This window comes from Camelus bactrianus, chromosome 7, assembly GCF_048773025.1.
Source record: "Camelus bactrianus isolate YW-2024 breed Bactrian camel chromosome 7, ASM4877302v1, whole genome shotgun sequence".
NCBI classification, from domain to species: domain Eukaryota; kingdom Metazoa; phylum Chordata; class Mammalia; order Artiodactyla; family Camelidae; genus Camelus; species Camelus bactrianus.
Window position 1 is genome coordinate 1,303,704 of NC_133545.1, and position 25,981 is coordinate 1,329,684.

The 25,981-nt window shown below is 46.6% G+C and overlaps 1 protein-coding gene across 3 annotated transcripts in view; it reads left to right on the top strand.

Moving 5' to 3' along the window:
• Positions 1-21,727: 21,727 nt before the first annotated feature.
• The window catches only part of LMBR1 (limb development membrane protein 1), a 122,399-nt gene continuing 118,145 nt past the window's right edge, over positions 21,728-25,981 (top strand). The window contains exon 1 of one of the 3 annotated variants that reach the window (XM_074366654.1): positions 21,728-21,954. In XM_074366654.1, the coding sequence (XP_074222755.1) occupies positions 21,879-21,954 (76 nt within the window). In that variant the 5' untranslated portion in view covers positions 21,728-21,878. The remainder of the gene's footprint in view (positions 21,955-25,981) is intronic. The other 2 variants (XM_074366653.1, XM_074366652.1) reach the window with 2 other exon arrangements.

Genomic DNA, 25,981 nt, shown 5'->3' on the forward strand with positions numbered 1-25,981 from the left:
AGCCCTCAGCCAGCCCTCGTGCACTAACATCCTTGTCTCAAGGTTTGCTTCTGGAAGAATCCAACTTCACACAGTTGTTAAAAGAAGCAAAACCTACTAATCAGAATCAATTGCCCAGAACAACCAATGTAGAGTGTTCTTCCCAATCTTTCCAAACCCAAACTTGGTTTCCTCCTTCCTCAGCCCCAAATTCTTTCTGACACACACACACACACACACACACACACACACACACACACACAATTTTGAAGGAAAGGAGAGTGGGGATCCTATTCCCTTCTTTCTGTTTCCCCGAAGCCCCCGCGTGCCCAGGAGAACAGACCGGTGCAGGCATGGCGACCACGGGCAGATCCCAGGAGCTGAGCTGCAGAGGCAGAGGATGAATTAAGTAAGTCCGCAGAGGCGGGGGCAGGGACGGCGGCAGTCAGCACCGCTCCACATTTTGGGTGGCTCCTTCTCCCTCTGTCCCCAGAGCCACCAGAGTTAGGTCCCAGCTTCCTGTTCATCCTTTCGTGTGCCCAGGGGGATGCCTCACCCTGTGTTCATGGTGACACTGCCCCACCAATCTAGCCCCCATCAAATCTGCCTCTGTTTGAAACTGAGTCTCTTCTTCCCGGTCCCTAAAGGTCCCCCTCACTCATAATTCCCCGGCGCCTTCTCTCAGCACCTCTGTGATGCCTCCTGCTTGTTTTTAATCCAAGGACCACGTTTATCCATGGACCAGGACCTGGGCCACACTTTTCTGATTTCTATGGTCTGGCGTACAGGCCTTTAGAAAACACCTGCTCATTGGTTGATTGAAGTGGGGAGCTTTTCAAATCCCTGGTCGAATCATTTGGCTCTAGAAGTTCATATGGGAAATTGTGGGCTCATTTTGGTTATTTTAATCATTCACACGGCAACATGTTTAGTTCTTGGGGAGAATTTGAACAGGTTCTTTAAAAAAATTATCCAGTGGTCTTGTCTGCACCTCTTGTACTGATGATACTTAGTACGTAATGAACTTAGACAGGATTTAATTTTTCCACATCAGTCACAATAAGGAAGGCTAACATTCACTGCTGTTGGCCAGGAGCCAGGCACTAGTCTAAGCTTTTAAAAACTTACCATTTCACTTAGTGTCCCTGAGATCCCAGGAGGCAGCAGGAAGGCTGTGCGATTTACACGGAATCGTGGTCCCTGGTCACCTTGCTGTTGGGGGTGGGGGGGTCAGTGCAGAAGGTGCCGGCTGCACCTCCCTGGCAGGCCACCTCCGACTCCCGTGCGGGATCTGCAGGTGCCCCCTGAGGGTGAACAGATGCTGCACAAGTGGTGTTACCCTGGCAAAAAGTGGGCCCCTCTAGAAATGCTTATCATTTGTACCCACTCATCAAGGCTGTTGCTGCAAAGCAGCTTTCTTTCCTTGCTTCCTTAGCACTGAAATTGCATCTGAAAAAAAAAAAAAAAAGACAAAGAAACAATAACTACCAGAGGAAAACCAGTATCTATCACCCGACAAGCCAGTTCACTGGAGGTTGGATCCGTAGCTGGGGGAAGCGGGAACAGGTGCAGACAGGATACTTTTCTTGTTAGCAGAGAGTGCATCTTTAGCAACAGTCAAACGCTACTCAACACTAGCCTTTAAATTAGCTGCGTTTTAAATAGCAGGGTTTAAAAAATACACAACAATAGATCAGGAGACCCCTGTAAATCCGGGTCTCACATCACCAACCCCATGTCTCCTTTGTGAAGTGTATGATTAATCTTCTGGTTTCCAGGGAAGTGATCCTTCCTGCTGGAGAGCTGCAGCATGGATCCGAAGGTCCCCTGGCCTCGGTGATGCTCGCTAGCCCGGTTCTGACTGAACCGCCTGCCGACCAGCCGAGGACCAGGAAGCTTGCACGTGTTCTGCATTCACAGTGCAGTTCTCACAGGTTTTCAGGGTCTACGTCTAGACCAAGTCGCACCTGCTTCTCTTGTTTTCCTTCTGGTCAGCTGGTAATAGCTGGCCTTTGCCATGCCAAAGGCATTTCTCTGCTTATAAACTCGGTGCCAGCACTAGAGTTTTACTATATCAAGTTTGAACCCTAAGAGCTCAAGAGTAAAACCTTCCAGCGTCTGCCGGGGGTCGGGAAGGGCACCTCCCTGGGGCTGGCGTCGGCCGGGAGAGGTCTTCAGGATTTTACCTGGAAAACGAGGCACGTCTAACATTTCATTTCTCAATTAATTTTCCCAAGAAAATAAATACAACCAACAAATTACTTTATTTATTTATTTTTTACAACTACTTTGTGCCCCTTGATCACTTTTTAAAACACACAGAAGTATTTGTTTGTTTGTTTATTGGGGGCAAATTAGATTTATTTGTTTATTTTCAGTGGAGGTACCGGGGATTCAACGCCGGACCTCATGCATGCTGAGCATGTGCTCTGCTACTGAGCGGTACCCTCCCCCCACAAATTATTTCACTTGAGTAAACTGTATATTTAATACTGGAATTATGGGAATGCTTTGGTGTTCAACTAGAGAGCATTCACTCATACTTTATAGAGCAGCTGGTTAGAAATACTGTAGAACTTTTCACAGCATTTATTGATCTATTTCTGGCATTTGAATCCCTAGACAGGAACTGTCTATGCGCGAGATTTTATGACCTCAATATAGATCCAAAGCTTTTAATGCACCTTTTGCCTTTATCATAATGTCACTGAGAAAATCAGAGTGGGTAGGAATGGCCTTCTGACATCAAATTCCATGTTTAATTATGTTAAGATGGCTCTGTTTTACACAGCCCTTACAACTAAAGATTTTAGAATAGTTCTTAGCTGATCTGGTCATGTGGCCCCTGACATTAAATAAACAGCAGATCCTCCTTCATGTCAATAGTGCAGAGCTACTGCTGTGTTCACCGACTCCTCAGGACACAGTAACCCTACCAACCATCGTCAGGAGGAACAGAAAAATATCATCATGCCAACAGCAAAATCGTCGTTCTTGTCAGCCTCACTCTGGCATCTGATAATACTGAACAACCTTATATAGCAGATTAACTTACCTGATTACTTGGTGAATCCACTGGTACATTTTCAGAAGACTTGCTCAGTTCTTTTATTATTTTTTTTTATTGAAGTACAGTTGATTTAAAATGTTGTGTTAGTTTCTAGTATATAGTAAAGCAATTCAGTTACACATATTCATATTACATATATTCTTTTTCAGATTATTTTCCATTATAGGTTATTACAAGGTATTGAATACAGTTCCCTGTGCTGCACAGTAGGACCTTGTTGTTATCTGTTTTATATATAGCAGTTAATATCTGCTAATCCCAAATTCCCAATTTATCCCTCTTTCCCCCAAGTTCAAATACATTCTTTAAAAAATTGACGTTTTCTTACTCCCCCCATACTTTGTGATTTTGATGTCTTATTTCACATCTTCATGGTTATCCTTTTGCTATTCATTGTAGTTATATTTGCTTCCAAAAAATTTCTTTTTTAAATCTGTGTACTGGCTTACTGAAGTGGTCTACAGTCCTTTTATATCTTTTGGTGAGAGAGGTACCATTCTAGTCAGTGATGTCAGTAAAGGGGGAAGCTCTGCATGTGTTGGAGCAGCAGGTATATGGGAAATCTCTGTAACTTCATCTCAAGTTTATTGTAAACCTAAAATTGTACCCCCCTGAAAAATAGTTATTTTAAAAAAAACTTAGCCTAGGCAATAGATATGAAAGATGAGTATCTTAAAAATTAATTTAGTTTTTATGTCCTTGAAGTTTCATTAACCTGTTTTCAGGAAATTGCATACTTAGACTATTTCACTCTGCACCTCCCTCACCCCACCCCACAGCAAACTCTTCAGAGCCATGACGGAGTGTCCTGCCTGTGGATTCTGCAGCAGGCTGATAGCACCCCCATAGCTCATCTTTGTGCTTCCCAGGGGTTTGCCATGGAGTGTGCTGTTGCTGACCAAGAGACATGTGGACCAGATGCTCCTTCAGGGCTGGCCTCAGCTGCCGAGAGCCTCCTTTCCTTGAGTCGTCCATGTCCAGTAATTGGGTTGGGGGAGGGGTGTTTCTGGGGCTCCTCCGAGGGGCCACAGCGGGCCCTGCCTCCCTGCAGACTCCTGGTCTGAGCCACAGCTGCCCGACTCCTCCCCCTCCCCTTTCCTCCATGTGGCTCTCCAGCACAAGCTCCCTCCCAGCCCCCAGATGGGAAAACCCAGCCTTGGACATGGCTCCTCCTAGTCCCCCGTAAAGACACCTAGGACACACCGTTTTTCTCCTGCATCCTTTCTCTACACAGTGTCCAGACTCCTTAAGCTCCAGGGCTGCGTCCTGGAGGGGGGAGGGGGCCGGGGGGCCCAGGGTCCCTCTGTCTGTCCCTTTCTCTCCATTCTCTGGTCCATATCCTTGAATGATGTCCCAGAAAAGGAGGGGGGAGAGAGCAGGAAGCAACCTCCATCTATGTCATACCTGAAAATGATTAAATTCTACCTCGTGCTTGATGGCTGGTTTGGGGCCAGAATTTTAGGTAGAACATAATTTTTTCCCTCAGAGCTTTGAAGATGTTGCTCCATTATTTTCCAGTGTCTAGTGTGGTTTCTAGAAAATCAGATGCCAGTCTGGTTCTTGTCTGTGTGTTCTGAGTGATGTCTGAGATGTGAGTTTTTTTTCGTTTATTGTGCTGAGAACCCTCGGTCTGAAGACTTGTGTCTTTGGTTCTGACAATTTCTCACATTATCTCTTTAGCAACATGCCCCCGTCAGTTTCTTCGTGTTCTCTTTCTGGGACTCTCATTGGTTAGATGTTGGGCTTGTTTTTTGTTTTTTGTTTTTTGTTTTTTTTGATTGATGTTCTAAGTCTTTCATTGTTTCCCATAGTTTTCACTTCTTTATCTTTTTTCCTCAGCTCCATCTTCCAACTTTTCCACTGATGTTTTCAATTTCAGCCTTCTTTTTAAAGTTACTTGTCTCCTATTTTTTCCTTTTCATATCATCCCATTTTTGTTTTATCAATGCATTGGTTCCCCAGCATCTCTATGATATTATTTAAAGTCCGCTTGAGGGTCTGTTCTGTTGCCTGCAATATCTCAAAGCACTCCAGGTTTTTAATATACTGTTTTAGTTTATTTCTGCTTTGAAAAACATGCTTTCATATAAATTCAGAAGCACTGCACATTGGTGGAGGGAAAACGGAATTGGAAGATGAAACTGAAAAATGCAACAATGAAAGAAATCACATCCCACCACCTACAGATTAACACTGTTTCCATCTGAGCAGGTATCTCTCCAGGTGTGCATGTATACACGCACGTTGTATTGTTTACAAACACACTGTGTCTATTTCTAGTCGGGATGGGATCATAGGTACATATGATTTCTTGGTTCCCTTTTTCTTTTTTCTCTTACTCTTTCTCCTTTGCTTATTTCTGGCTTCCTAGGAACGTCTGGTCGTTCTTTGTTGACTTTCAAGCTAAGAAAGAGGCCATGGTTCTTATTTTCTGCATAGGCTCACCGTGCCAGGCTTCACCTTCGGGTGAGCAGGATGGGAGACCTACGGGCTTATCACGTGAAGAGACTTGCACTACGAGTTGCTCGGAAATGGGGACATGGAATTCACAGGAAAGCGTGTGCTTTAATGTTTTGTTACATTTCTGCAAGAGTCTATGATCTCCTTCAATAAGACTGAAAGCCAAGGCCATTGAGAACCGGCACAGCCATGCTGTGCCTTTCCAGGGAGCCTTGGCGGCTCTGCTTTGGGGTGACCAGGCCAGGAGCCAGCTGTTCCTCTGGGGGCCCCCTGAGGGCTAGAATGCCAAGCAAGTCAGAGTTCGTTCCACGCACTAGCTTCAGTATTTTCATCTAACCATACAGTTAGGGTTGTTCCATTTCACAGCAGGCAGGTCTACCTCGTTCTTTTTGAAGCAGCGGAGCGTTCCGTGACAAGGCTGCTCACGTGGGCTTCCGAGCCTTCCCTCCTGCACGTGGGCTCTGCGAGGCAGGCTCTGGGCTTCCTCTTGTGGCTTGCTGGGCAGCCTACTTCAACTGGTTCTCCCCTTTGGGCTTATCCCTGAGGTCACTGTTTCCAGTGGCTAACATCTGCAAGCCCTGTGACGTGAACCTGCCACGGGGAGTCTTCAGCTGGGTTACTGCGAGGACTTTTTGAGCCAGAGGTTAATATATTAATGAAGACTGTGGCTGTTACCGTACATTAAATAATGGCTGGGAATGATTGGAAGAAAAACATCCTTATGTTCTCCTGCGGAGTGTGAGATTGATGAGAATGGATTACTCTGCCAAGAGAACTCAAAAATATTACAACCTTTTATTCCTCTGCAGCTTGGAGGAGTGCGTATTCATTTCTATGTTATTACAAAAAAACTCTCACAACAATTCTGAGCTAAAAACATATTAAATCATCACGTTAATTATATCGAAACAGCCCACTGAGATTCTGTCGCTAATCTAGTTTAAGCTTGGCATCTCCAGCTCATCCAATATTTTATTTCTCCTCAGGTCACATTAGTCAGTTGGGCATGAACAACTGTATTTATTTATCTTATTAGTTTATTTTGGTCAAGCCATAAATTATGATAGAATTATAACGATTCCTCCATTTATATACATCTCACAGTCACATTCAGACTTGACGTTTTCAAATGCGGTCTAAACACGATATAAATATTACCCCTTCCACAATTGTTTCCTCCACTTTTCAAGAGGAGTTGAAGGGGCTCAGAATTCTGGATTCTATTTTTCTCTCTGAAACTCTCCCATCTAGTGCTTTATTTGTGGCACTATCTCTATGTGCAAGTAGAGACAAGAAGAGTCACGTAGTGTGACAATGTGCTGTAAAGCTAAAGAAAAAAAGAGAAAAAAAGACACTAGTGGAGGGCAGGGTGCCCCCGGGCCTAGAACCCTGTCTGTTGCTTGCGGATTTCACCCAGAGGGTCCAGCGCGGCAGCAGATGCCCAGGCTCCCCACGACCCAGACACGTTTTCAGTGTCTCCAGGACCACGCAGGGGAGGCACCCGAAACCCTCCCCCACTCCCCTCCGCTCACTCCCTCGTAGCCTGCGACGGAGGGGCCGCTCCTGCAGATGCGCGCAGGCCCGGGCAAGAGCGCACCTCTCCCCGGGATAGGCCTCCCAGGGCCACCTCCGCGAACACAGAGCGCTCCGTGTGGGTCAGGCCCTTGTCCTGAGCTGCACAGCCTCGGAAACTCGACTTCAGCAGGAGACTGGGAGCACGTCACTATGAGGGACACAGGCGGCTGTCACAGGGCATCTTGAGTGCTGCGTTGTTATTCTGGCTGTCTGCCCAGGAAGGGGGCACAGCCTCGTCTCCCACCCAGGGGGTGAAAGGGGGCAGAGCTTCCCGCTTCCTGCCCGTGGCAGCCAGAATGGGGACATGGGAGCCAATCGGATGCGTCTGCCCAGGACTGTGAAGCTTCAGAGCCAGACTCAAGGCATCCTTGTCTTGGTCAGGTTTCTCTCTTCCACAGCACGATGCGGGGACTGCGGGTGGCGGTGACTCTCCCTTGACTCTGCAGAGGCCAGATCGCAGAGGCAGGACACGGAAACAGGTCATGGAGACTCACGGAAGAGCTCAGGGGGGTCGGGGCACGTGGCTCCAACTTGGGAAGAAATAGCTCACACTGAGGGACCCCCTAAACTATCAAGTCAGGGGATACAGGGAGCCTGGACCTTGGCAGGACTGGGGCAAGAGAAAGCCATTTGCAGGGACCAGAAATGGAGGGGTTGAGACCATGCCAGCCTCACCAGGATCCCCCCCCCATGCTGCCTCTTCGAAGAAGAACACCCCGAAATGGCCAGTCCACAACGTGAGGGGGTGGGCAGGAAGGTCACTGGCAGGGGAAAGTACCCGAGTCACAAGGCCACGAGCTCCCGGTGAGGGCAGGGCTGTGCCACCTCCGTTCCCCTCCATCCCAGTGTCTCCGTCAGTCCGGACCCTCCCCTTCAGGGCAGCCCCCGGCCCCTGGTTTTTGTTAGCATCCCTTGAGTTTTCAGTTCTCTCACGTGTTGCCATGTCTCTGCTTCTTGGTTGCCAGTTAAGCAGGAAGCATTCTCTCTTCAGGTGGTAGCAATATTACTGCTATTGAAATAAAAATAATAATGTTCCAGGTAGGACAGAAAATCATGAAACCACTTTCAATGAAGAGTAAAACCTTTTGGATGTGTGTGCTGTATACATAGAATGATGGCTATTATGTAATAGTCTTAAAATCACAACTGCAAAGGCAGGTGGCTGTCGTGATCCAAGGCACCGTCTCTGTAATCAGAGTGAGGACATTTGTGAATTAGCAGATGAGACCGATGCTAAATCAGAGGAAGGAAAGGCAAAGGAATTTTTCTGCATTACACTTGCGCAGTCACCTTTGAGGAACGGTTTGACCGGCATCGGGTCTTGGTGACACAGTGCTAATGATGCAGCTCCCCCCAGGGCGGCACCGGCTTGCCACGTTATGGCTCCGAGTCAGCTTTTCCAGGGGGCGTCCGGGAAGTGTCTGCAATATTGTGGACTGTTTTCCCACAGGAAGTGCAGTATGGAAACCGTCCTTCCTCTTGGTTCCGCTTTTAAATACCCTGGAACTGAGCAGTGAATGGTGGCACCATTTTTGCTGCAGTCGTCGGAAAACTCACGAGGCAGAGGAAGCCCATTGCAGTGACCATATTTCTGCTTTTTCTTTCTTCTTGATGTTCCAAGATTCCTTCTTTTGTCATTTCCTTAATGTCTGGAGAACTTCCTTTGGCCATTCTTCCACAGTAGGTCTGTTAGCAACAAATTCTTTGAGTGTTTCTTCTTCTGAGAACGTCTTTACGTTCCCTTTGTTCCTGAAGGAGCTTCACTGAGGCTACAGAGCTGTGGCTGAAGGACGTTTAAAAGTCTCTGATACCAAGACTGTGTAACTTCTGTTCATCTGTCCTCACGGTCACTGATCCTAGCCCTTGTCACCCTCCCTCCACTACTGAGTGTGACCATGACCTTTCCATTTTGGTTATTGCAGTTTTCAGTTCTATCATTTTCATTGGTTCTTTCTTTCTTTCTTTTTTTAAATAACGTCTATTTCTAAGCTGAGGTTTCTACTTTTTCATTTGTTTTCAGAGAATCTGTAGTTACTCACTGGTGCATTTTCATTCAAGGCTGCTTTAAAACCCTGCCGGATGACTCAAAGTCCAGTCTGGTCTTCTTGGTGTTGGCCCTGGTTGACTGTCTTTTCCTGTTCTGGCTGTGATATTCCTAGTTCTTGGGATGACAGGGGATTTTCAGTTGTATCCTGGGCATCGTGGCTGTTACACTCGGAGCCCAGGGCAATTTGGGTCTTTATTTCACCAGGCGGCCTCCCCGTCTAGGTTTAGCGAACAGTTCTTGCCCTGCGTCTATGGGCTGTGGTTCCAATGGTAGTTTAGTGCCCAGAGTTTCATGGTGCTTTCAGTCTGTTACCTAGTGCTGGTGGGGCTGCCCCTGGTCCCTGCTGGGGCCACCTAAGGGGGTGGTGGGACCTTCCCAGGCCAGGCCACCTGGTGCCCCCCTAGGAAAGAGTTCCCAGCCCAGTTCCCAGAGTGTTTCCTGGGCCAGATGATGAAGTCCCCCCCGTAGCCCCTGGCCGCGCAGCTTCTCTAGGTGGGTGAGGGCACGTATCCTGTAACCTCTTCTGGTCAATTCCCTGCCGGTGCTGCTGGGTCACCTGGTTTTGTCAGTGGGAAGAACTCCCACCTGACCTGGGGGAGGGATGAGCCTCCCTGGGCCACCTTCTGCTCAGGGCTATGGGTCAGGAGATGCTCACCTGGTCCCCTGTGCTGCTGGTCAGGGCTGTGAGATGCCCTGCTACCCAGGGCCCCTAACGGGCCCGCCTTCCTCTTTCCACCTCTCTGAGTTCTTCCTTGGGTCTTTCTAGACCTAATCTGCTCTTTACCGCAAGATTCTATTTCAATTCTCTCTGCAGCATTTATCAGTCATTACCTGATACTTTAATTAATTGACCAGCTGTAATTAGCAGTTACGTCTGTCTCTCCTCTAAAGCACAGCGTGTGACAGCTGAGAGCTGCAAGCATCGTCCGTGTTTACGTAAGTGCTGACTTACCGACTGTACCCACGCACGTACTCTCAGGGCCTAGACAGTGCCGAGCACAGAGGAGGTCAATGCTGGTGAACTGAACGGATGAAACGAAAAAGAAAAAGGAGAGGGGGATTGTAGAAGTCTTCTTCACCCTAAACAAGATGCAAAATACCCGCTGACTTAGTACACGAAGAAAGGATAGCTTTCCTAGGACAGGTCAGGCAAGTGCGAACGTTGCCCATAGTGCAAGCTTCAGTCTCCTTGTTTGCCAGAATTCACCAAGGGAAGAGTCAGTTTGACTCTGTAAATGCCCCCAGGGTAGAGGGAGGGGCGGAGGTGGGTCTGTGGAAACACTGAAAGGGGTGCGTCTGGGTGGGACGGGACTGTCACCACGTTCCCACTGCCTGCTGCCGTCCCCTCACGGGACCCTCATCACCTGACTCGGGGAAGAAGAGAGAAGCTCTTCCCCGTGCCCCGGGGCACCCCAGAGACCTAGTCCCTGAGGCTGTTACCTGGTCAGACCAGCAGTATGACTGTGAGAGATGCTAATCCAATCACACTCACTCTCTTGGTGGGAAGAGGAAAACCCAGGCGACAGCCACTGCCAGCAAGAGCCTTCCCATCCTTTGGCAGGTCCGGACCCATGCTGACTGGGCTCCTGCCTTACTCTGTGGGCCCCACGCAAGCCCATTTATTTTTGCTAATGAGACAGAAGTAGAGGGTTGGGATTTTTACAATGTTAAACATTATGCTTTATAAGCCAGCCAATCTAATTATTTACAGGCATCAAGGATATTCACCGCCCTCCCCATCTACTATTTATTATTGTAACATGTCTGAAAGGAGTTAACCACAGTTGATTTTCTTTTTTAATTGAAGTCTAGTCAGTTTACAATGTTACGTCAATTTCTGGTGTACAGCATAATGTTTCAGTCATACATATACACACATATTTCTTTTCATATTCTTTTTCGTTATAGGTTATTACAAGATATTGCCCTGTAGTCGAGACTGGTTGTTTACCTATTTTATATATGGTAGTTTGTATCTGCAAATCTCGAAATCCCAATTTATCCCTTCCCACCCCTTTCCCCTGGGTAACCATAAGTCTGTTTTCTATGTGAGTCTGTTTCTGTTTTGTAAATAAGTTCATTTGTGTCCTTGTTTTTTTTTTTTTTTTTTAGAGTCCGCATATAAGTGATATCATATGGTATTTTTCTTTTTCTTTCTCGCTTACTTCACTTAAAATGATGATCTCCAGGTCCACCCATGTTGCAGCAAATGGCATTATTTTATCCTTTTTTTATGGCTGAGTTGAATTTTTTTAAAAAATTGAAATATAGTTGATTTACAATGTTGTGTTAGTTTCTGGTGTATAACCATGTTTGAATTTAATTAGAAGAGAACATTTATGATTTCAGAATAAAGTTTATCCCTGCAAATTTTGAGAATTAATCTGATTTATTCCTACTTGGACTTCTAATGCTTCTGAAACAATCTTTCAGAAAAAGAATGACATATGGTTTCTTGTCAATGACCTGATAACAGAAAATGGCTATGTGACATTCAAAAATAATTCCTCAGTTAATGCTACGTGTTTATTTACAAGCTTTTTCTTGCCATTGTTATTCAAATTCCATTCAATTCCACTCCCAGATACAGGCCAGGAGTTAAGCGAGACAAACATCACAGACATTGTAAGAAGAACTGAGTCAGGGTGGGGTGGTATAGTGGTAGAGCACATGCTTAGTACTAAACACATGAGGCCCCGGGTTCAATCCCTGGTCCCTCCATTAAAAAAAAAAAAAAAAAAAAACAATAAAAAAGAACTGAGCAGATAATCTTAAAGGGGGAATGAGAGCATTTGCCAGCTTCTACATTCGTGTAAATAAAGGCTGATGACTCAGCAGCTCAGACAGCGGAACTGGTTACTAAGATTACAGAGTCCCAGCTCCTTGAGATCTTCAAGAACACACCCCACCCACGCACTCCTACATAGGAGCCTGGGTCAGTGTTGAGGTCTTGGCCTTCGATGTTTAACGCAGCCAAATAAACAAATCAAAACCCATATTTTCATGACAAAGTCATAGAACAGAAAGTAAATAGCAAGTGTCCAGTGAATGCAGGCAGTGTCGACAGTGGGTACCCATCTAAACACTTACTCCAGCCTCAACTCAAACAAAACTATTACCTGTCCGCACTGCAGCCACAGCTCTATAGTCTAAAGCAACACAACGTAACAATGTGATACAATCCATAACACGAGCTGCACGTCACAGCCGCGCAGCAACGCAGCACAGCACACCAGGACACAATTTAACGTTAGCTACTATAATATTTTTCAATGGATCTCTGCTGCTTACCCAGTCTTTTCCAAATCCCTCCTGGGCAGACTGAACCCAGGCAGCAGGGAAGAGCTTACACCGAGACCGGGGCTCCGATCACAGCTGCAGAGAAAGCAACTCAGGTTTCACCTGATGCTTTTAACAAAGTCTTTACATTGGAAAAATCAAAACAACCAAAACGACCTCAGACTGGGTAATAGAGCCAAACAATTTTGATAATGTGAGTAATAAATACTAGAGGTAGGCCAAAAAAAAAATTACAAAAATATTTTTTCAAATCAGCAGTTTTCACAGCACCTACAATAAACATTTATCAAGACAGCCTATGAATATAAACACACCTACATCTCTTTAGAATACAAAATACATTCTGGGAGCATCTGAATTCATAAATTGCGGGATGAGTGTTTTCCACGTGCTGCTCTGACATAATTCACACAGATTATTTCTTGCCCTAAGAGCACTCCTTTGCACGGTGCATTATAGGAGTGTCAGCCTGGATTTATATGAAGAAGAATTTCTGTACAGGGGATTATTGATGGCAAATGGAAAATTCACCAGACACTGGAAATCGGAAGTACTCCTGAAAAACCTCTCTTTCACTTGAAAGGGCTATAAATCTAAAAATAATCTTGAATTCACAAGCAATCCTTTTATGCAATAAGTTGATAGCAAATATATCACTGAAGAGACACATAATTACCTTAAAATCTACCACAGTTAGAAATGTATTGGAACTCTTAAAATACGATATAATTTTATAATAGTAAAAAATGTAACAAATATTTTTACTGGTCATTTTTTTCTTTGAGTTTCACCTTTTATCCTCAGACATATAAAGACAAAGTAGGGCTGTGTGTAAACTAACATCCCAGACTGACCCAGGAAGCTCCAAAATTATCTAAATACATTAAAAGCTGATTTTGAGGAACGACAGAAGGGACATTTGATCATCCCTTTCGCTATATGGAACCAGCAGTCCCAGAACTCTCCAGCTTGGCAGACACCATTTCTACGCTATCATCTCCCTTAGAGAAGACCCTCTGCGGATCGAAGGGAATGAGCAGGAGCTAGAGTATCCAGACTTGGGGGGTTCTAGCTTCACATGAGAACGTTTACCTTGGCCAGCTGGCAGGGGGGCTTTGTCTCTGTCTCTGTCTCTTGTCGTGTCTTTGTAACTGTATTCACCTTTCCATCGATAACCGTCACCGTACATACTCACGCCCACGTCAAAACCACAACCACCCTCTAATACCTACACTCACGTCCGCAGCTGTGATTATTCTGCATCTGCCCCTGTCTGTCCATCGCTGCATCTCTGTCTGTATCTGTGTCTAACATGCCCCTCCTCCGGGAGGGCTGCACAGAGTGGGAGAGAGAGCTCTCGACCCGGAACGGAGATCTGAAGTGCGGAACGGCCTCTGTCGTTTACTAACTATGCAAGCCTGAGTGTGTTCTTTTTTACCTCATTATATTTCAGTTCCTCATCTGTTAAAAAGGGTTGACAACCTTAATTTATCTTGTGGGGTTATTGCTAATTTAAATAATGGATAGCGTGTGCTTTCTAAGCCACAAAATACCTACATCATTGGGGAGGGCGCAGCTCAGTGGCAGAGCGCGTGCTTAGCATGCACGAGGTCCTGGGTTCAAGCCCCAGTGCCTCCGTTAAACAAACCAACAAATAAAAAACCAAACATATGTGTTCTCTACCTACAAGGGGGTGGGAGTAGCTCAGTGGTAGAGTGCATGCTTAGCATACACAAGGGTCTGGGTTCAATTCCCAGTCCCTCCATTAAGAAAAAAAAATCAAAATACCACATAAAAGTAAAATATAGTGATAAAATTTTTTAGGGCCAGTTTGGGAACCAGTAATAAATTAGGATAGAGTCTCATTTTAAGGCCCATTCTCCAGCTTATTAAGCTTTTCTCACCTTGGGAGGACCTGAGGGGCGTGAAGGACGAGCCAGGAGCCAGACCCTGGAGCACTCACCCCTCCCAGCCTCAGCTTCTTTCTTCTGTAACCTTGTCGGTTGACTCCACTAAAAGTTACTGCCCTAAGATCCGGGCGAAGTCCATGGTCAAGGACAAATTAAGTGTAAAGATAAGTAGGATACGTAGCGTCATCTGTGGCGCAAAATTAGCCAGTCCTCTGATTCGTGATGGGCTCCTGTGCTGGAAACCCAGCGCCCAGCAAGGAGGGAGAGATTGATGGCTCCAGGGATCAGAGGAGCCCCGCGGGGTCCTGGAGGAATGCAGCCGCTGGCCGGCGCGTGAGGGAGCCTTCCATGTGGCACTGCTGCCCCCTAGCTCTTCTCCTCCTCAGAACATCCCTCCCCACGGAGGACCAGCCGCAGAGTGTGGCGGGGGTGGGGGGGTGCTCACGCCTTCCGCCAGAGTGCCAGCCTTGACCGGAGAGGGGCCCCCGCCTTCTGTTTTCTGACACTGAAGCCCAGGTACCACTGCTCCCATCAGACAAGTGTCAGGATAATGAGGCATTTTCCAAAGCAACACTTGTTTGTGGTCCTCGCATTGAACGTCTGCCTCATTTGAAGATTTCTTGGCGAGGGGACAAGCAGGCATCTCTATGAGCCTGTTCCTGTCTGTGACCTCTGGGGTCATCATCTACAGTAAGCCTTTCCGGAGAAGCACCCTGAGGACCACACCAGGTGCGGAGAGAAAAACTGCAGGCCCTGCCCTTAGAGCATCGATACTTAGGGAGACGAGAGAAATGCACAAGAAGACCACGATGACAGCTAGAAAGTCCACTGTGCCACCCGTCACAATAAAACGCGAGGCCACCCCGGGGTCTCAGGCTGTTTTGTGTGGCGTTTGTCCCGATGTTTTACAGCCATGGAAACGTCCCCAGGAGGAAAGCTCTTTGGAAATTTGCAAGCCCTGCTAATGACAGTAATTTCTCTGTCCTCCAGTTTGTCACACGACCTAACGGGCTCCAACAACCTGTGAGACTTCTTCCGTCAGTTCCCTGATGTGGCTCTTTATGTCCTAATGATTTGCTCATAAACCTACACCTGAGCACAGTGTGCAAGCCAGTCAGGCCATCCCAACAGCATTTTACATCTTGCTTTTAAAGTTTATGTCCTGGAGATGATGGGGCTGACTTCCTGGATAGAGTGATTTTATGACACTCACTTGAAAATTGGTTTAAAAATGCTGTAAAAGGGGAACATTAGTAGCAGGATGTTTAGGAATGCCACAGCCCAGGAGCCCATAAAGGTGGCCGAGATATTTCTGTCAAGGTTTATAAGCTACACAGATCAACCCTTCCAGCTCCTTAAGTAACGCTTGGCAGAGGTACCGCCCAGCACAGCCAACCGCTGGGAGCCAGCTCTTCAAGGAGGCATCTGCTCTGATAGTGGACTGTGTTCACTGTGCAGAAAGGCTGCCTACCTGGGCGTGATCTGCCCTGCCCTGAGAAGTCTGGAGAGAGGGAGGAATCTTAGAGAAACATTTCACATTTCTGGCTGCTGGATGTGGCTTGCAATCCAAGAGCCAAGAGCTGATAGAAAGATGTCAGTTCACTTAGATACAAAGATAGTCCTTGTTCTAGACGAGGAGATTCACACGTTGTACAAAATGCCAGTTCTCCCTAACTCAATTCCAATTAAAGACAGAGAGGATTTGGGGGGTTTAGAGGTAACAACAAATGATATCAAAGTTCATCTGGAAAAACAAACATTTGAGAGTGAGTAACCAGGAAACAGTAGCGTGGAACCAAGGGGACATTCTCAATGGACTTGTTGCAGGAAAATGGGATGCCACAGGGTGGCCATGTCCCAGGTCTTGGGCAAGTCCCTGGGACGAGCCCCGCCAAATGAGGGGCCCTGGCTTCACGTGGGAAAGAATTCAAGAGGCTGGCATGGTAAAGCGTAAGAAGATTTATTCAGAAGGCAAGAGGCCCCAGGGTGTCAGGGTGGCCAGTTTTTATGAGCCGGCTAATTTCATATGCTAACAAGCGGGAGGACTCTCCCAACTATTGTGGGAAAGGGGTATCTTGTAGTAACTTATGGTGAAAAAGGATGGGAAAATGAATATATGTGTGTATATGTATGACGGAAGTATTGTGCTGTGCACCAGAAATAGACACATTGTAAACTGACTCTACTGCAATAAAAATGTATTTAAAAGCTAGTGTAAAATGTTGAAAGTTCCACATCCACTTTCTGAAGGTCTCAGGGCCCTTTCCTGGAGCAGTTTAGGAGCTGGTTCTGCAAAGAGAACACCTCCGCAGTCAGACAGCTTCTGCACTGCGGCCTCCAGCCACTTAGTACCAAGGCTGGGAAAAGACCCGGGAGACAGAACCGCAGGGGGACTTACTCGTCTCCTTGGCTCGCAGATGCTCACTCATTTAACGGGGACAGCTCGGGGGCAGCGGGGAATGTACTTACTGGTGTGCCTGAGCGCACAGTTAACCCAAGTACATGCTCAGGCCACAAACGAGGGCAGATGAATTTAGAGGGAAGGGAGGTGGGTGGTTAGGGCAGAACCCCCAGCAGAGGGACCTGGGGGTTTTCCTCTCTGTCAACCACGACGAAGCCGGGTTTTGGTTCTACTGCTTGGCGAGGAGCCCAGTACTGTGGGCAGACAAGCGTGAGTGAGTCAGCGGAGCGGGGCTCGAATGCGGGCTACCTGACCCCGGTCCGGCTGCTCACCCTCTTCAAGCCCCGGCATCTACAATGGTGAAGCGGAGCTGGCACTACCTACTTCGCAGGGTCCCGCAGAAAATAAAACCAGGTGAAGTGAGCGAGCACGTGGGTTGGGTGCAGGTGGCCGCTGTAGCCACAGGAGTCCGTGGTGGCCTCTCTGAGTTGACAACATTCACGCTGCAATGGAAGTGAGAAGGGGCAGCTGTGGTCCAGGGGGAGCATTCTGGGCAGAGAGATGGAAGGACAAAGGCAATGTGGCGGGACGGGCAGGAGGCTGGAAAGGTGGGTGGGGTGGTCCTGGGTTCCTGCTGGTCTCCGTGAGGGGTTAGTGTTTGATTCTAAGTGGGATGGGGAACTCTAGGGGGGAAAACCTGACTGATGCTGGGCTGGCGGGGGCAGACGAGGGGCTGGGAAGAGCGGATGCAGGGAGACAGGCCGGGGGCCACCTGAGGGATGAGGTGGCTGGGACCTGGAGACAGCAGTGAGGGCCTGAGAAGTGGCTGGTTCTAGACCTGCTGGGGTGGGAGAGCTGACAGTTCTTGGTGATGGAAGGCGGCCTGATGTGAGGGGCCGCACGGAATTCAGGATGGCTCCAGGCTTGGAGCTAAGTAGCTGGTGCCCGTTCTCTCTTCCTCTGGCCCGCGAAGCTCCAGCAGAAACGTGGGTTTGCGTGGAAAGTTTCCAAATTAATTTTTAAGACTGTAAACAGATTTTTTGGTGTGTGCTGGAAAGAACCTTAGGAATCATTAACTTAAATGAGACCCAAAAGGTCACCCATGGCAGAGCTGGAACCTGGTTTGCCGAATCCTTGTTTAGTGTTTACTCTGCTCTAAGGTACCCCCTTTAGCAAGTGGCAAGTTGAGGCAGAGAACCCACTGGTTAGGCTACCAAACAGTGGTGCTTCTTTTTTTTTTAATTTTTTTTAGCTTTATGTGGTTTTTAAAAATTTGTTTGTTTGTTTGTTTGGGGAGGTAATTAGGTTTATTTATTTATCTTTAATCGTGGTACATGGGATTGGACCCAGGACCTTGTGCATGCTGAGCACACACTCTACCACTGAGCTACACCCTCCCCCAGTGGTGCTTCTTAAAACAATTCCTTTTTTAAGTACTGTGTAGACACGGTTCATGCAACAGTTATGATATGTAAGGAGTAACACAGGCGTGGTGAACCACACCCTGGCCCCCCAGGGTTAAGAAACGAGCACTGTCATTCTCTTTGCAGTCCTCTGAATGCCTCTGTCCAATCTCTTCTCCGATCTCCTTTCTTAGAGGTTTATCACTCCACCGCTTTCCTTTATAACTCTACCACACGTCTGTATCCCTAAGTAATATCCCATTTAGGTTCTGAACTTTATGTAAGTGGAATCATACGGTATGTTTTCTTCTGTGATTATTTTTTTGCTCAACGCTGTTTTAGAGACTCATCCACTTTGTTGCTTACAGCTGCAGTTCATAGACTTTTCACCCCCGGGTAATATTCCATTATATGAACACACCAGAATTTGTTGATGCTTTCCACTGTGGATGGACAGCTGGGCTGTTTCCAGACTGTTACTTGTTTATATCTCTTGCTGTGAGTATTTGAATAAAGGGGGAAAAGGCCCTTTGACGGAGGCTGGAAGGAATTTGGGTAACATCTGAACATTGCTTGGCTTGGTTTTGTATAGGGCATAAAGAGAAAAAAATTGGTCTCTATGTCCTTTTGTCTGAAAACTTTGAACTCATTGAACCTTGGAGAATCAGAGTGAGGCCTAGTGAAGTGAACGGGACCACGCTGACTTCAGGCGGCTTCAAAGGCACGACACAATAGTGCAACGGCCGCACAGGAACCAGCGGCCGTCTCACCTGGGACATACGAGTCTTAGTGTTGGTAGTCTTTTCCAGTTTGGAATCCTTTTGTTTCTTTTCCTTCTCTGATTGCTGTGGCTAGGACTTCCAAAACTATGTCGAATGAAAGCGGCGAGAGAGGGCATCCTTGTCTTGTTCCTGATCTTGGAGGAAATGCTTTCAGTTTTTCACCGTTGAGTGTGATGTTAGCTGTGGGACGGTCATATATGGCTTTTTTATATTGAGGTATGCTCCCCCTATGCCCACCTTCTGAAGAGCTTTTATCACAAATGTTGAATTTTGCCAGAGCCATATTGTTGGAAACACTGGCAACATCTGTACCATTATCTATATAGGCATAGAAATTTGAAGACTCACTGAAGCTTGAAGACATTTTTGGGAAATTTCTCAGAGCAACCAATCTTTTGACCAATACGTACTTGTTACGTGTCTACTTTGGGCAAGGCATTCTAACAGCTACTGCGGGAAGGACACAGAAGTCTACAAGATGCAGGAGGCGATACTCTAGACCTTCAAGAACTTGCACCCTGCGGACAGACACATATACAGGGAATGTTGACGTAAGATATAAGGATGTGTGTGTTAAGTGTCCGATGAACGGCTGTAAGCTTTCCGTGTAACTCCTGGACTGGAAGCTTCACCAGAGCAGGGATGGAAGCAGTCCTCTTTCCACTGTGTGCCCGCAGTTTTAAATCAATGAGTGAATGAGGAGACTGGAACTGTCAGGCAAGACTTTGTGGAGAAGGAATATCTTGGTGTAGACATGGAAGAATGGTAGCACTGAATCTGAACAGGAGGGAAGGGGGTTGGGATGGGTACAAGTTCTGGGCCTTGGCAATGGGAAGGCACTGAGGGTTGGAGAAAGAGCTCCTTAGGAGAGAAATGGTTAGCACAGTTGGAAGGGCAGAGTGGGGCCCAAAAGTCAAGGTTCTCAATGTCAGTTAAGGAGTCTGATTTTATTCTATATTTAATGAGAATAACTGTGTTGCATTGCTTACAGCAGGGGAGAACAAACCATGTATTGGGGGATGCAGAAAAGACAATGTCAGCTGGGGTAACAGAGGTAACTGGGTCACCTACCTCCAGCTGGTGTGGGACTTTTCTGCACGGTGGCAGTTGGAGGGTGCCCATGGGCGACAAGAAGGGACAAGTCCTAAGGCACAGCACTTCTCAATAGCTTCCTATGTTCTAATATTCCTTTGGCCAAAGCAGGTCACATGTCCAGGCCCAGATCCCAGGGGTGGAAAATCGGCTCCACTCCTTGATGGGAGGAGGGCAAAGCCACAAGGCAAAGGGGTGAGTATACGGACAAGCCTGTGGCCATTTTTGAGGTCTACTAGCCTGGGTTAAGTGTTCTAAGTACCAAAGACAGAAACAATTAAGATCAACTGTGGGTGAACCTCTATAGACAGCTGCATGTAAGAGAATAAAAAGGTCCAGTTGGTTGGAGTGTTGGGTTAGAAAGATCAGAAATGCCATATGCATCCACTTTCTGGGATATGTGTGGAAAAATGCCACACATCTTAGAACTGGATCTGATTACCGTCTGCCTTGGAGAGATCACCCCAGAAATTATCCAGGTCATTTCAGGCAGGTATTTAACCCAGCTCTGAAGCTGGGTGTTCAGGAAAAAAGATACTTCTTTGTCTTTCCCTGGTTCTTAGGGCTCTGAGACTTTCAAAAAATAAAGAAGTACACTGAATTTAACAGGTTGGAAGTTACTCCTGCTTTCTTATCAGCCTACAGCAGCAGGAGTCCTGGCTCAGAACATGCCTCATGATCTCCAAGTCCACACCACCAACACTTTCTGGCATAAGCCATCATAGGCACAGTATTTGGGGGCCTATAAGCTTTTCAGGGGCCATAAAAAAAAGCTTGAGTGGTGAAAAAATTTTTAATTCAAAATCACAAAAGGTACTGCAAAATCTAAATTAATATATATCATAAACGTAATTTGAAAGCAGTTTGTAGATTTTCTTGCTTCCTAAGAATTCTCAGAGATGCCAAAACATCACAGCCAATAGCAATTAAAGTGACTTTCTTATAGCCAAAAAGTCCAAAAGTAAAATGGTAAATATTCCTTCAAATTCGTTTTTATTGCCAAAAAGCCCCACACAAACAAAAAGGATACTTAATGCAGAACGGGGGTGAATTAGTGTTTCGCATGTTTGGCAGTCCCCAAAACAAAGTCCGGTGGAAGGTCTCAGGAGGGTCACGGAGTCGCCCCAGAACAGCGCTGCCCTTGGATCTGGCAAGGGCCTCACACTCAGGGCCATGGACGTTTCCAGGTGGGGAAGCCCAAGACCTTATCAGGCCCAGGGAAGCCAGGTTTCCGCCCAAAGCGCGTCCTGAAAGGACGGGTTTCCGACCTTTTACTTACTTTGGCGGAGTGACAGTCTCCGCCGGAGGCCACCTGCTGGACTCTGCCCAAGTGCCCCGCAGACCGGGCAGGTGCCGGGTGAGGGGCACTGACCGCAGCTGCCTTAAAAGGCGGACTCCTGTTCATCAGGTGGCCCGGCCCGCCCACCTCCATATTTCACCCCCACGCGCGCGAGAACGCGCCGGGCGACCCGACCGCACACGCCAGCTCGTCCCAGGGCTCCGGGCCGGAATCCCGCAGCCTCACGCCGTCTCAGGCCCCTGGGGGCGCGGCCCTAAGCCCCGCCCCGGGGCCAGCCGACTCCACCCCTCCAGGCCCCGCCCCCGCCCCGGCCCCTCGGGCACCGCGGCGCGCTCCTCTGACGCGCGGCGCCTTCCTCTGACGTCAAGCCCGGCCTCGGCCCCGCCCCGAGCGGCGCCCGCCCTCCGCAGCCCGAGCGGCTTCTCCTGAGGCTACGGCTGAGGTAGCGGCTGGGGTTGTGGTCGCGGCCCTGCAGCTGCCGGCTGTCCGCCCGCTGCCGTGTGGGCCCGCGGGCGATGGTGCGGCGGAGCGCGCGGACGCGGGCGGCGCGGCGGCGGGCATGAAGGAGGATGGAAGGGCAGGACGAGGTGTCGGCGCGGGAGCAGCACTTCCACAGCCAAGTGCGGGAGTCCACGGTGAGCGCCCCGCGCCCGGCCGCCCGGCCCCGCGGTCCCCGCCCCCTCCCGCCGCCTCCCGCCGCCTCCCGCCCTGCACCCACCTGCCGTCCGTCCTGGGCGCGCGCGCCGTTCGGGCGGCCACCTGTCCCCCGCCCCCGGGAGCGCTTCGGGGCCGCCCGCGCCCTCGTCATCCCGAGCTCTTCCCCGACGCGGCTGGCGGCCCCGGCAGGCAGCCGGGTGTACGTGCAGGTGTCGGCGGTCCCCGGGAGGTCTCGGGCGGGCGCCGGGGGAGGGCGGGGCTCGGTCCCCCGCGCCGCGGGGAGGCGGGCACCCGCAGCGCGGCCGCTCGCGTCGTCCGAGTCGGCGCGCACCTTTCCGCCCCGCGCCCGCCGCCCGCCGCCCGCCGCCCGCTCGTGCTGGGTTGGAAACCCTCCGTGTTGGCCGTGAAGACCGGCGGCCGACGGGACTGAGGGCCTGAGCCAAGCCCTTTGTGCTCTGGAGCAACTTCTGCAGGAAGTCATCCTTTCTCGGTCCCCGTTTGTTCTGTGACGCTGGCAGGGGTCAGGAAGCTGGCTTGGCCTTGGAAATCTTCAGTGTTTTTACCTCTTAATGATGCACGAGAACACGTTATGGTTGCTTTTTCATGACAGTATAATAAAATATATAAACTTTATGTATTTGGATTTACACCCCTCTCCTTCTAACTAACTTCTCTCGAATTCAGTTTTGGTTCTAGGTGAAAAAAATTCTGATGGAGAATTTCCTAGTTTGTAGTTATTGATCTTGAAAACTGAGAATCACTTTGCCAAGTCACACTTTGGGATAAAGAGATACAAAGTCTGAACTGGTGGAATTTGATACAGCATATTTAGTTTAATTTTTAAAATTTTTATTTTATTTTATTTTTTTAGCTAAAGTACAGTCAGTTACAGTGCGTCAGTTTCTGGTGTACAGCACAGTGTCCCAGTCATGCATATACATGCATATATTTGTTTTCATATTCTTTTTCATTAAAAGTTATCACAAGATATTAAATCTAGTTTCTTGTGTTATTTTAATTGAAGCAAAAATAAACAGAAGCATCTAATCTTACGTGTATAGCTTGAAGCACATGAGACTAAGCACACCTGTGTAATCCTGAACACAGATGGAGAGACACAGTATTAGAAGCATCCCAGAGGCCCCTCCCTTTTTCCTGGCCAGTTACTCTCCACTCCACCAACAGTGACCACTGTCCTGGCTTTAATAGATTAGCTTAGTTTTGGACGTTTGTGTAAATGGGACCTTGCAGGATGCACTCTTCTGTGCCTGGTTTCTTTCACTTAATGCTTCTGAGATCCCCCCGTGTTGTAGGTGATTGTAATTCACTCTTGGTGCTGCAGTTATGACTGTAGCACAGCTTATTTTTAGTTTACTGTTGGCAGGCTCTTTAGTAGTTTTCAGGTTTTAGCTACAAGTATTCTGCGTGTCTTTTGGTGAACATGTGTATGCATTTCTGTTAGGTCTGTACCTTGGAATGGAACCTCTACGGTATAGGTTGTGCGTTCATCTTTAGTAGATACTTTTAAACAGTTTGCCAAAGTGTGTGGTACCAATTTCCACTCCCACCAGCACTGTAGGAGAGGTGTGATTTGCTTCCCATCTGTACAACACTTAGTATTTTTTTTTTAATTTTAGCCATTCTAGTAAGTGTGTCATGGTATTTATTGCACAAGAGATTTTATTTGCATTTCCCTTTTCATATGTTTATTGGCCATTTGGAAATCTTTTGTGAAGCATCTTCAAGTCTTTTTCCCATTTCTAAACTTGTTTATCTTTTTAATACTGATTTGTAAAAGTTCTTTATGTTTTCTGGATATGATACCTTGGTCATGTATATATGTATATATATTAAAATTTTTTTTCATTTTGTAGATGCCTTTTCCCTTAATGCTATCTTCTAATGAGTGGAAACTTTAAATTTTAATATAGTTCACTTTATCAGAATTTTTTTATTATCAGTATTTTTTATGTCCCGTTTAAGAGACCTTTTTTTATTCCAAGGTTATGAAAATGTTCTTTTGTGCTTTTCTCTAAGTTCTTTGTTGATTTACTCTTCCCATTTAAACCTGAAGTTCGTCTGGAATTTATTTTTTGTGTATGTTGTGAAGTAGGAGTCATATGTATTTTTTGCACATGGATGTCCAGTCACTTCGGCACCATTTAGGACCTTAGTCACAAATTAGGTAACGATATATTTATGGGGTTTACTTTCAGGCTCTATGCTGTTCCATTGGTCTATTTATTTTTGGCTTTATTTTAAATTAATCGTATATTCTGTCATTTGGGTTGAGAAAGGAACCCATGTTATAGTAGCCAGGAGCTATATTACTTTTGTTTACTACTCAAGAAACAACCCAGTTTTATCACTGATTTTAGAATTCCTTAGTTCTGCTCCTCCTCACCCCCACTTCTCCTGGACCACTGCCCTCGGATGGTGGGTATACTCCACCCTCTGCCTAACCAGCGCAGGCAGTGACCAAGCTTAGTGAGTTTCCAGTCTCTGGCATTCCTTCCTCAAATTATTCATACTTAACAACAGTTAATATAAATGCTTGGTTTTTCTCTAGGACTCGTTGCCAATTCTTTTAATTATTCAACTCTTCTTTGGTTTTGCCAAAAAGATAAAATATACATAACATACAATTTACCATTTTTAAGTGTGTGGTTCGGTGACATTAAGTACATTCACACTGTTTTGCAACCATCACTACTCTCCATCTCCAGAGCCGACTTATCATTCCAGACTGAAATTGTCCCCTTTGATCAGTAACTCCCCGTTCCTCTCCTTCCAGCTCCTGGTAATCACCATTCTACTTTCTGTCTCTCTGAATTTTACTGTTCCAGGTATCTCATGTAAGTGGAGTCAAAAAATATTTGTCCTTTTGTGTCTGGCTTATTTCACTTAGCATAATGTTTTCAAGTTTCATCCATGTTGAAGCATGTGTCAGATTTTCCTTCCTTTTTAAGATTGGATAATATTCCATTGTATGTGCATATCACATTTTGCTTATCCATTCATCTGTCAGAGTGCGTTTAGGTTGTTTCCTGACTACTGTGAATAGTGCTGCTTTGAACATGGGTATATGAGTGTTTATTTCAGACCTTGCTTTCAGTTCTTTTAGATAGATATCCAGAATTGGAATTGCTGGATCACATGGTAATCCTATGTTTAATTTTTTGAGGCGTCACCATACTGTTTTCCACAGTGGCTGGACCATTTTATATTCCCAACAGTCATGTGCTAGGGTTTCAGTTTCTCCATATCCTCTCCAACACGTGTTGTTTTCTGTTTTTTAAAAATAATAGTTGTCCTGATGGGTGTGCAGTGGTATCTCATTGTGGTTTTGATTTGTGTTTCCCTGATGATTAGTGATGTTGAGCATTGTTTCATGTGCTTTTAGACATTTGTATATTTTCTTTGGAGAAACGTCTAAGTCTTTTGCCCATTTTTCAATTGAGTTGTTTCGTTGTTGAGTTTTAGTTCATTATGTATTCTGGATATTAATCCCTTTGTGATTTGAAAATATTTTTTTTCCATTCTGTGAGTTGCCTTTTTACTTTATTTATAGTGTCCTTTGGTGCACTAAAATTTTAAATTTTGATGAAGCCCACCAATTTATTGATTTTTTTTTTTTGTCACTGTTGCCTGTGTTTTTGGTGTTTTGGCAAGAAATTGTCACCAAATCCAATGTTATGAAGATTTTCCCTTATGTTTTCTTCTAAGAGTTGTATAGTTGTAACTTACATTTATGAGATCTTTGATGCATTTTGAGTTAATTTTTATATATGGTATAGTGTTTAACTTTCAAATGCTCGTGTGATAATCTTACTTTGTCTTTAATATTATGAATACCTCAGTTCTCTTGTCAGTTACTATAATAATCACATTTAGCTACTACTAACAGGTGGTAATGATCCATTTCCTTTCTTCCTTTTGTGGTCTTGTTTTCCTTTTCCTTTTGGACTTCACATGCACAGAATTGGATTGATTTTAATCCGTGGT